This window comes from Polyodon spathula, chromosome 17, assembly GCF_017654505.1.
Source record: "Polyodon spathula isolate WHYD16114869_AA chromosome 17, ASM1765450v1, whole genome shotgun sequence".
Classification (NCBI taxonomy): domain Eukaryota; kingdom Metazoa; phylum Chordata; class Actinopteri; order Acipenseriformes; family Polyodontidae; genus Polyodon; species Polyodon spathula.
Genome location: NC_054550.1, coordinates 29,721,494 through 29,733,195, shown reverse-complemented (window position 1 = coordinate 29,733,195; position 11,702 = coordinate 29,721,494). Strand labels below are relative to the sequence as shown.

Here is an 11,702-nt window from a genome sequence, read left to right as displayed (position 1 = left end):
GAGGCCACATAGAGGTAAGAGGTCCTTAGTACCCGCCCCTTCACTCTGTGGGAGCCAATCAGTTTGTGGTTATGCGCTTTGGAAACAGACATCAACTTCTTCATGAAGGGATAGGATATTTTATTTTGTTAATTTGATATTTAATATGTCGAACGATCGCGTAATGGACTGGAAAGAGGTTCTTAAACACAGACTTTCCGCTTCTAAGAAAGGTACAGTAGTTAAGGTACAGTAGTTAAACTCTCCCCCAGTCATCAAGTTAACGAGCAGAGGGGTGTAGGTATTTGTGACTTTTTTATTTTATAGTGATACTCAAAATGATATACGTTGTATTGACTATAACTTGTTTAACAAGTGTAGCCTACGATAAAGTATTACGATACTGCAACAAATGTGCCGGGCGGTATAACTTATTTCATTTGCTTGGAATCGAAGGAATATCTCCGTGGCTGGCAATTACATTTCATGACAACCTTAAGAAAATGGACACAACTGTCTGTCTAAACTCGTCTCTGTTTTCTACAGCTGAAAAGATGGAGGAAGAGAAGAAGGAAGAAGAGATGGCAATGTTTACCAAGAATTACATGGAATGGAAAGTGGGAGGAAAAAGAGATTATTCCTATAACAATATACCAAGATTTTACTACAGGGTACGTATACAGTATGCATGTATTTGTAGTTAAAAACAAACAAAAAAATACCCATATGTATGTATGTTGAAGTATAGTGTTCTGTGGCAACCTTGTAAATATAATGGAAGCAGTGTTAGGAAATGTAGAGGATATGGGGCCATCGCCACAATATTCTGCCAAAATAACCAAGAATCTGAAGTTTTTTCTCCAATACAAATATATTAAGTTTGGTTGCATCTTTTCTCTCTCAAAACTATCCCCGTCTGTAGCATAGGGCTCTAGACTACTTGTGTGTTGTTTGCTACCTAAACTAAACAAAAAACCCATATAAAAGAAGAAAAAAATCAATTTAATAGTTGTTTTTATTAATTTAAAATGATTGAATATGAATATTACATCTCCCGCAAGCTGCCAGCCGAAGATGAGGTTTTGCAGCAGAAGTTACGTGAGGAATCAAGAGCAGTCTTCCTCCAGAGGAAAAGTCGTGAGCTGCTGGATAATGAAGAATTGCAGGTAAATCAGCTGGTGACAAATATCTTGTACTGCAGTTGTTTAGTTACTAGGGTAATGGGCAAGAAGCTTGTTTGTCAGGGAATGAACAAGGCTTTAGGCACTGGTGTGTCTGGCTGTGAGTCCTTTAGCATACTTCTGTGCATGGGCATTGTTTAGCTGTGTTAGTGCTTGGATTGCTTTAATCTTTGTTAATTGCACCTGTTAGCTGTACATGTGTTTGTGCTTGTTGTTTTAGAACCTGTGGTTCCTGTTGGACAAACACCAGACACCACCAATGATAGGGGAGGAAGCAATGATTAATTATGACAACTTCTTAAAAGTCAGGGAAAAAGCAGGAGCGAAATGCACGTAAGTATTATTTATGATTAAGCATGGTGTACATTTACTCCGTATTGCCTTTAGAAATGCTAACTGCATTTTGTTTTTTGCAAAATAGGCAGTTCTTCACCGCCAGGGTTTTTGCCAAACTGTTACACAGCGACCCATATGGAAGGATCTCAATAATGCAGTTCTTTAACTATGTAATGCGAAAAGGTTTGTACTTCTTTCTACTTGTTTATTAGTAACCTAGAAAATGTGTGTAGTGTGCAAGACAAGTTTGTTTTGTTTGATTTCCTATGTTATGGGACATTTTATTTTGACAAGGTAAGCATTGCCCTGTAGAGGGTTTATAGGGCTGAAAGAAATATTTGATGGAACTTGAACAAGTAAAAATGTATGAGTCTCAACAGTACTGTAACTCTTCTGCTTTAAGGAGTCAAACTTTTTATTGTAGGACATTTGTTCAGTTTATAAAAATGACTACAGTACTTGCTTGAGAAGCACACTTACATACCCACTGAGTACCACAGAGAAGTAGTCAGAGAAGACCAGGTTTGGTTTGGTGTTAACAATCATCACCGGTTTGTACTATTAAACCGGAATTATTAATAATATTATTGATAATAATTTTCAAATGTCTGCGAGTGACCTAACAAAAGCGGACTTAAAATAATAAAATTGCAATTACAATTTAGACATATCACATAGAAAAGATACAATCCACAAACCACATATAAACAAAAACAGTCAAAATTAATAATAAGTGTTAACACCTACAAATAGTAATTGTAAGAGAAGGTTATGGTTTATAGTATTGCAGCAAGTATGTATTGCAAATAATTTTAAAAATCAATTGTGCGTGTCTATATCGGATACACTGGAAAGTAAATTGTGTATTTCCAATTTTCTAAGTTTGAATTTCTCTCTATATTACTTTCCAGTATGGCTTCATCAGACCAGGATTGGCCTTAGCCTGTATGACGTTGCTGGCCAAGGCTATCTCAGAGAGTCGGTGGGTGTTTTAATAGTCCAATTCAATTAACTTTTTGCTGAGAAAAATATGTAATAAAATCTAATAGAATGTTTACAGCATTTTGCTGTATACATCATATTGTTTCAGTCGTTTTGATATTCATATCCTTGAGCTTTACCGCTATTTGTTTATGATTACTTTGCTACCTGCATGTATGATAATTCATGTTGTATTTATTCATAGTTGCAAAATATTAAAAACATTTTTACAGAGATTTTCGGGAGTGTGCTCCATTAAAATGGAAGTAGATTGTGGCAGAGTTTGTTTAAATCATTACAATAACTTGAGTCTTGACTAAACATACCGGGGGTTCTCAAACCAAAATTTTGTAAATGTTATTGACTTCAGCAGGATTTCTCTTGTCATTTTGTCAAGATGTCCAAAACGATAAAAGATCCTCAAATCTCTTAATGGTAAGACCTCGATTAAGGGTGTAACGGTGTCGATCTACCGAACCTCTTTAGGAAGATAAGCAAAATACAGACATGCCGACAAGCATTTAATTCTTCTTCCTAAGAGAAGCCTTCTTCCATAATTTATCCATATATAAAAATATATAAATAATATATAAATAAATAATATATATATATATATATATATATATATATATATATATATATATATATATATATATATATATATATATCATAAAGCACACTTTAATTCTCTGTGTGTTAGAGCCTGGATATGAATAGCACCTGCTTGTCAGTTTATACAATTTTCCACAGGTAACATAAGTATGTTGACCAGGTGTTCATGTGACAGATTGGATTACTTTGTAGTTTGCCTTCACTGAGCCTCTATAGAATTTCTTGGCTTGGCTGAACGCACAGAACGTGAAGCTGCAGAGGTGTAATGGTTGGGATGTTTTAATCCAACATATTTGTGATCTGTTGCATTGATCTAAATTGAGGGCTATTGAGATAGAATACATGTTATTGATTGCATAATGAACCTTCAGTGTCCCTTCACATGTCAGATCTTTAACAATGAAGAACATTTTTGTAATAGAGTAACTAACAGTATTTTTTTTAAATGTATGTCTGCAAATTAAAAGTTTGAAGAAATAAAAGTATCACCATTCAATGAAGACTGATATAATTACCATTAATGTATCTGAGTTAATGTTTATCCACCAGAAATATAATTATTAACTTGTTTTATTGTTGTTGCAGGCAAGATTAAAATCCAGGATATTTTAGCCTGCAGTTTCCTGGATGATTTACTAGAGGTAAAAGCTTCTTGTATTTTGTTTAACACTTTAGGGCTAAATTCTCAACGATACAGTATTTATTCCAATTCGTCATTGGCACAATTTTTTCAGAAAGGAGAAGCATACACAATACACTTACCAAACCAGAAATAAACAACTAAGACTTTTAATTCAGGGGCTCAATTAAGTATGAAGTTGTTTCTTGTCCGTTTTACTTGTTTAATTGGTGTTTTTTCCATTCATAAAAAAATTGTGCTAATGACAATTTGGAGTAAATAGTTCTGAGAATCTAGCCCTCAGTTTCCTTATGGAAACTGAATTAATCCAGCTCAAAGCTTCCACGCTAAAGTGCTGTTTCATGTTTAGTCTGGCTTAATGTATATAAACACTATTAAAATAGTCTGGTTACAGTTCCTAGCAGCACAATGGACTGTGGGACTTAATATAACATTATCCCACCATACACTGTATTTTATGTTTACAACCTGGCAAATATTAGCATGAACGTTATGGCTATGTTTCTTAAAAACGCAAGGCACATTTTATGATAATGTGTGCGTTTCATTTTGCACTCCTGAAGTTCTCCTTAACCGATTTTCATCGGTCCAGATATCAATGTACCTTGATTTCGGCATCTGATCACGTCACTCCATGATCCACCATTTTACAACAAGCCTCAGAAATTGTATACGGTCCAGCAGTATTTATAGTCGTTCTCAACTCCTTCACGTGCCTGTTCAGAGTACTGTACTTGTGATGTCCACGCGCCAAAACACCAGAAAGCATTTTGAGATATTGGAGAATATACAAAAAATGCAGTTCATTATTACAGCATCCACACTTCTAACAAACCACACTACGTGATGCAATCTATTTTAGACCCGGACTCGAGACTGGTATTGAACGCTGCGTAGTGTGGACACTAACCGTATAGCCAGTTTAAAGGCAACTAGTTTTAAGGCATAGTGTGAACAGGGCCTGAATCAAGTGATAATAACCAGTGATCCTGTCATTCAAATCAACACAGTCATTTGTATTCCAGCTAAGAGATGAGGAACTTTCTAAAGAGAGTCAAGAATCAAACTGGTTTTCGGCTCCTTCAGCACTGCGTGTTTATGGTATGTTATAAATCAGCATATTAGAATTGTGTATGATATATTATTAGAGATAAAAAAGGAGATGTAAAGTATTTTATTGGTATGTGGCATGTTTTCATCACTGGAATTGTATAATCTTTTCTCATTGCTTTGCCCTGTAGGTCAGTATTTAAATCTAGACAAAGACCACAATGGGATGTTGAGCAAGGAGGAGCTGTCTCGCTATGGCACAGGAACCTTCACCGATGTCTTTCTTGACCAAGTCTATCAGGAGTGCCTCACTTACGATGGAGAGATGGTAATTTTAAGTTACAATGAAGAGCTCTTTGAAATTTGTTACATTCCTTTGTATTAACCAACTAGGTACTGACGTTATGGAGCTCTGTGCTGTAAATGGTGGACATTAAAGATTGTCAGGAATCTTTCAGGAAGATTAGTGATTTTCACCCTGGGGTCCTTTAATTTCATAAGGCTTATCAGGGTTACAGTCTATTTTCTAGATAGACAGTAACCCAGAGTGTAATACTAGAACAAAGAAAAGTGAACCATATACATGATGATGACAACAACAAAAAAAATCTGTAATACAGGTTGAAGTGTTCTAACAAATTGTGGCATGCATTCAAGTATTATTTGCGTCAGTTATGTGATTGCTGTCAATAAGACAAAGTGGATGGCAAAATGGTTCATCCCCTGGGCCAGTATCTTAACTTTTATTTAACTAGAGTTTGATTTATTGGGATTGTTTTAGGATTACAAGACCTATCTTGATTTTGTGCTGGCTCTGGAGAACAGGAAAGAACCTGCTGCTCTCCAGTACATTTTTAAGTTGCTGGACATTGAAAACAAGGGTTACCTCAATGTCTTCACACTCAACTACTTTTTCAGGGTGAGTAGTCTTCTTTAAATAGACTAGCAAAACCAAATGTAGTTATTTTACTATTACTTCAGTTTTGTTTTTCACTGGAAATCCAGCCCACACAACACACAGTATTACTACTAACTGGGAACTAAACATTTAATTAGTTATGTTGCTTAATCTCTTTATCGGCTGTGTTTCTTAGCAACCAGTGGTGTCACAGAATATGTCTATAAAAACAGCTGTTTCACAACCATATAATGGGTCTGTGACTTACTTTGAGCCATTTTAGTCTTTTAAATTACATTGAGTTCTTAGAATATGATAATTTCAAAGAATTACAAATATTGTTTTTTGAGTGTGTATTTGTAAATAAGCTATTGCTATGTACTTCTAGTATTTAGGACTGATATTGTCTCACAGTCCCATGTTGACTTTGTTTCATATGCAATTACACTTGTTACAAAATAATAACCCTAAAACAATCATGAATTTGATTTTAATTTAAATTTTTCTACAAATTTTAGGCATGTTTACTAAAAATAATAGCTGCATAGTTGGATAAATGTGCTATTAACAATTGAAAGAAACTTCGACTCTTGAGGACATGCATTTTGTTCTGATAATCCATTACATTTAATTTACAGTATGTGTACTGTAAAATATCAGATTTAATAACAGTAGTAACTACATGTATATACTCTGAATACCTGTAAAGCTATTATTTTTAGCACTTTTACATTCTATTTTAAGGATGTGCAGCATGTTTATTTTTTAAATATCTGCGTTGAAATACGTTTGGAGACTCCTCCAAAGGTTACAGTGAAACAAAACCACTGTGTGTGTGTGTGAGCTGTCCTGTTTGCCCTTGGCCTTCCTGAGATAATACCTTCTTTGTGGTAATTACAGTGGTGCTGAATTGCTCAGCTCCAGTATTTCTCCAAGGGAAAGAAAGTGCCTTTATGCAACTAACGCAGGTGCTGTTGCAGTCTTAAATTGTGGCCTTGTTATATATATAGGGTCTCCTGATTTATTTTATCCAGTAGTTTGTGATTACTGAAATAGTGGTATTGAATTTTTTTTCTCCACCAGCTGTGCCTGAGGTCCATGGCTTAAAGATAACGAGAAACTAGAGACCTAGTGAAACTGAACCTCATTTGTAGTTAATAGGCATTTGCCTGCTCTGGTTAAATAAACAAGAGCCATCTATCCTGAGCTGTACAATAGTGGTCTATAATTTATGATCGAAGAACAGTACCAAAAAGCGTCAATTAAATTAAGCTGATTATTAGACTTTTGTTTTTAATTGCACACAGGCCATCCAGGAACAAATGAAATTACATGGACAGGAGCAAGTATCTTTCCAAGATGTAAAGGTAAAGATGACACTATCATTTTTCTTTGGTGCACTGATAATTTAATAATTCTATTTTTTTTTTTTTAAGTGGAACATTTCAGATTTAATGTGGTCCTTTTCTTGTATTGAAGGATGAAATCTTTGACATGGTGAAGCCCAAGGACCCTTGTAAGATCACCCTTCAGGATTTAGTGAACAGCAGCCAGGGAGACACTGTCACTAGTATCCTCATTGACCTAAATGGCTTTTGGACCTATGAAAACAGAGAAGTCCTTGTGGCTAATGACAATGACAGCAGTGCTGATCTGGATGATACATGAAACTTCTACTTATAAAAACTGCATAGCAAAATCATTCTCTCCCTACCAGTGAATCTGGCCACTGTTACTTTATCTTGGTAAACATATCAAAATATTTGTAACCTTCAAATTGCAGAAGCAGACTATCACTCACCTCCCCAAACACCTGCTGTATGCAACAATTAATGCACTTTAAATATATGAGCAAAATCTACTGTTTAACTAACATTAAGGGGTCATTATTTGGATCGCTCATGACCAAACAAGTTGCACCTTGGAACCAAGCAAGGAAAATTTATTACTGTAGCTTTATAACCCCTAGGGTCTACACCTGCCATTTTATTTATGAACATATTCAATTAAAAATGTCATGGTTGTGGCTGTCTAAGCTGGATTCAACCTAAAAGGTTGTTTTAGTTGGCTGTTGCTGGAGATCAGCTGTACAAGGAAAACATTGCAAATTATAGTAGCCTATTAATATTTTAATTACATTCTCACAGTGACATTGCTGTACATGATATACAGTACCTAAATACAGGTCTGATTAATAAAGTTTAAGCTGTATTATATACAAAATAAAATGCAAAGCATTTTTTATTGAATTATAAAATCCTTCCCCTTTTTAATCATTTGCATAAATAAATTATAAAATTGATTTATAGAAAAAGGTGTCTGTGGTGGAGTCAAACAAAGTGCAAAACTGATTCCACTGTGTTATTTTTAGTTCTATACTTCATGAAAAGTTGTAATTTAAGACACGCACTTCATTTTCCAAGAATCGGTTGCAAAAGTTTTGCAAATAAATATTCTACGTTTAATTTTAATAGCTGTGAAAAATGACGTCAATCTAATTCCCTTAAACACAACACACATGTATACTGTTGTCTTATTAGGGTTTTATATAACAAATATATAATATATATAGCTATATATATATAATATCGAATATATATATATATATATATATATAGACCAGATGTATCCTTTACATAAACAACAAGCGCTGGTGTGTTACTATATTTGCCTTGTATAAATTAACATTAGTAAATGGCAATCAGATATTCTGTTAAAACGTAAGTGAATGATCCTGTTAAATCACTTTACCACCAACTGTGTTGATGCAAATGGTCACATACATATACACTGCAGCAGCAAGATGCTCCAATGTATTCAACATTGCTGAGAAACATCCCTCTAGAAGCATTATAACTAGATGGAGATCTTCTAATTAAATTTCAGGCTTTATGCTACTGTCACTATATTCTACCAACTATACTTGGTAGTCAGTTTTTTTTTCTAAACCTCCATAGGCTTACTGTATACATTTCGCTGGGAATATAAAACAAATGCAATATCCAAGATGTATGTGGTAAGACTATCTAAAAACTTTGCAATATTGTATATTTCATGAGAGAGATGTTAATGGCAAAAAAAAGTACTGAAAACTTTTGCAAAGGATTAGATTCAGTTGTTTTAAGTGGCTGTACTGTTAGGTGGGAATGGGTGCTGGAACTCTGCTTTTCTCTGGAGTCGCACAGGGATCGTTTTCTAGCTCGAAAGTGACATTAACAAATGAAGCAGAACCCTCTGGCTGTTCAGTGTGCGGTTCTGGACTTTCCTGGCTCTGCTGCTCCTGGAAATTACGCTCTGCCTCCTCAGACATGCGGTTCTCCTCCTCCTCTTCTTCATCCTATGGGAAATATAGCATAAGTCAAAGTCAGGGAATACATGCACAAGAAATGTACAGATAGCCCTTAACTGGATGAGGACACCCAGACAGAAAATAATCACGTCTTCTCTACAGATCGTATTTCCTGCTAGCAGTACCACGTACACACACTGTATACGTCATTGGAAAGCCCTGAGTCTGTACTTTTAAACAAACCAGGTAAGTGTCTGTATAATATGTGCATAATCAACAGGCTGAGTGTAAAGAGTATAATGTAACGGGTCACTTTTGTAAAACTTATCTGGCTGAAGATTCAGGAACATAACCACAATTTATAACATTGTTCCTATAGGAAAATGTGCTTCAACTTACAATGCTTTGATTTACAACGGAACCGACTTTCAGGAACCAAGTGTGTCGTAAGTGTGAGGACTGCCTGTAATGTCAATCTTTAAACTAATCCTGATGTTGTTTACCCTTTGAGTGATGTTACCTGATTGAGTGCAGCTTTGTTTAGTCTGAGGTTTTAAAACTATTGCACCCATAAACACACACCTCCTTCTTCATCCTGTAGTACTCATCAATGGCATACTGGTATTTAGGTGTACTTATTCCAAACAGTGAGGCCATTTTTTCTCCAAGAAAGTCACACACTGAAATAAATAAAATAGATTTTACTGTTATTTAAAATACATCTTCCTACTTTGATTTTGGCTCTGTCTCAACCTTCCTAACAGTTTTCCAGTCTCATTAACAGAATATTATGAAAAGTACCTGATATTGTGGTAGTAGCTGCCCTCCACATGTGGAAGAAGAGGTATGGTCTCCAAGTCAGCTTTGACTAAAAAACAAAAATGTTAAATTTTGCGTATTGTTATTTTTGCGTATTGTATATTTATTTAAAAGATCTGACTTTATTTGAGAGCAAAACCAGTGGTTCTCAAAGCTATGGCCAACTGACTAACGGGATATAAAGCCATCACAACCTACTACTGTACTCTCAGATTTTGCACTATTTGATCAACCAATGTATACAGTATTTTACATTTTGGAATAAGCAGTTAGTTAAAAGTAAAGATTGAAAAGATTGATCATGCCCTCAATCTTACGAGCCTAAAAACATAACCACTTAAATTAATATGCAACTTTGCCTAATGCCGCACAATCAGTAAAGTTACATTTATCGTAGATATTGCTACATAACGTATACCCACCAAACAAGAAAATAAAATAATAATAATAATAATATAATAATAATAATAATAATAATAATAATAATGCGTTTATCAACGTTGGGACTGAGTATTGAATCAATCATGCATGTAGCAACCCACTTACTGGATCGACTGCAGGAAGCATTTCTTTTTTCTCCGGCTCCTGTTCTTCATCCGTGCTGTACTCTTCCATGGTGTCTCCGCTGGCAAAGTGAATAATCCGCCGTGGCACCTTCTTCTGCTTCTCCTTTCCAATCTCCCCTAGTTCCACACTATCAAAGTCTTTCCCAGCATTCTGAGACATAAAATACAGTTAATGGTGTGCCTGAGCACAAAGCACGAACAAACCGGCCATTCCAGCCCAAGCTGAAGCCATACAGCACGAGTCTGCGTTTACCATACTGTTCACTACATATACAAAATATTTGTACAAAAAAAGGGATTGCTTAAACATGAAAAAAACTACCTCTGTATTATGATCTATGGGACGTGAAGCAGAGAAATGTTTTATTGTGATGTTTGACTTGTACTGAAATGTCGCCATACTCCACGTACCTATACAGCAGACATTTCTGTGTAGCTTTGGCTTGGTTCTTTTGACACAGGAGGCTGTACTTCAAAATTATGTATTTAACATATTTGTGTCTTCAATAAAATGGTGATAGGACTATACAATACGTCACTACATGTTTTGTGACTGCAACGACAAAAAAACCACCCAAAACATTACAAAATAACTTGGGAAGAGTCTTAAACTGAGGGCCTCAATATCGTAATTTGTAAGGCGTAACGCATATAAACTCAACACAACTGTTTATGTTTTGAAAAAAAAAAAAAAAAAAAACGTTTTTACATACATTTTTGTGAACACTTAATTCAGCCACCTGGTTACTTATGTTGCTGGTACATTAATTTCTGAAACGCCAACGTACAAAGAAGTTCCACTACGAGTTTTAGTACTAGTGATTAAATCATGTACTGTCGCCAAACAATTCAAAGCACACCCATTGCAGTTTAATTTACCTTATCGCCATCCATTTTCTGTCCCAAGGAAACGCTGATATTTGTTAGATAAAGCGATAGATCAGCCATCTCCAATTTCTCCTCCTACCGAGTAACTCGTTTGTTGTGCTTTTCTTTGGGCAAATAAAACCAGGAAGTGACCCGGCGCGAGTAAATGCTGGAGACTTAAAGAGACAGTTCTCGTTATCAGAAGTTGCGCTTAAAAAAATGGAGGGATGGAGGACTTTGGAGAGGAACAAACCGGTAGGGCAGAATATCACAAACGACTCAGTGACTGAACACATTAAACTACTGGCGGTTGAGGCAGATTGATTTTTTTCGTCACGACCTACATGTTATTGTTCAACTATAGTCTATAATAAACTTGTATCTTGTTAATGTTGGTTATCCCATTCTCCAGTCTTCTTTTGGGCATGCGAAGAAAACAGTATAACCGACTCCCTCTACAGGAAGCTGGCAGGTATAGCAAAAA

At 35.4% G+C, this 11,702-nt stretch overlaps 2 protein-coding genes across 2 annotated transcripts; one reads left to right on the top strand and one right to left on the bottom strand.

The window, feature by feature from the left end:
• Window positions 1–53: 53 nt before the first annotated feature.
• Window positions 54–8,240, top strand: LOC121329680 (serine/threonine-protein phosphatase 2A regulatory subunit B'' subunit gamma-like). Its single transcript, XM_041275386.1, has 13 exons — window positions 54–212; window positions 526–650; window positions 1,041–1,145; window positions 1,381–1,493; window positions 1,582–1,679; window positions 2,408–2,493; window positions 3,306–3,357; window positions 3,675–3,730; window positions 4,755–4,830; window positions 4,971–5,107; window positions 5,561–5,698; window positions 6,985–7,044; window positions 7,157–8,240. The coding sequence occupies exons 1-13, from the start codon at window positions 146–148 to the stop codon at window positions 7,343–7,345; spliced, it is 1,302 nt and encodes a 433-aa protein (XP_041131320.1). The 5' UTR covers window positions 54–145; the 3' UTR covers window positions 7,346–8,240.
• Window positions 8,241–8,301: 61 nt separating this feature from the next.
• Window positions 8,302–11,655, bottom strand: LOC121329485 (protein FAM177A1-like). Its single transcript, XM_041275054.1, has 5 exons — window positions 11,231–11,655; window positions 10,332–10,502; window positions 9,768–9,834; window positions 9,549–9,646; window positions 8,302–9,014 (listed from the first exon to the last, which is right to left on the bottom strand). The coding sequence occupies exons 1-5, from the start codon at window positions 11,297–11,299 to the stop codon at window positions 8,814–8,816; spliced, it is 606 nt and encodes a 201-aa protein (XP_041130988.1). The 5' UTR covers window positions 11,300–11,655; the 3' UTR covers window positions 8,302–8,813.
• Between the last annotated feature and the right edge of the window lie 47 nt (window positions 11,656–11,702).

Excerpts from the sequence above, each read along its gene's own strand:
- LOC121329680 (XM_041275386.1), top strand. The coding sequence starts at position 146 with ATGTCGAACGATCGCGTAATGGACTGGAAAGAGGTTCTTAAACACAGA. Across the intron at positions 3,731-4,754 it reads TCCTGGATGATTTACTAGAG|CTAAGAGATGAGGAACTTTC; the intron begins GTAAAAGCTTCT and ends TTTGTATTCCAG. Across the intron at positions 4,831-4,970 it reads TTCAGCACTGCGTGTTTATG|GTCAGTATTTAAATCTAGAC; the intron begins GTATGTTATAAA and ends TTTGCCCTGTAG.
- LOC121329485 (XM_041275054.1), bottom strand. The coding sequence starts at position 11,299 with ATGGCTGATCTATCGCTTTATCTAACAAATATCAGCGTTTCCTTGGGA. Across the intron at positions 10,503-11,230 it reads AGAAAATGGATGGCGATAAG|AATGCTGGGAAAGACTTTGA; the intron begins GTAAATTAAACT and ends TTTATGTCTCAG. Across the intron at positions 9,647-9,767 it reads AGCTACTACCACAATATCAG|TGTGTGACTTTCTTGGAGAA; the intron begins GTACTTTTCATA and ends TATTTATTTCAG.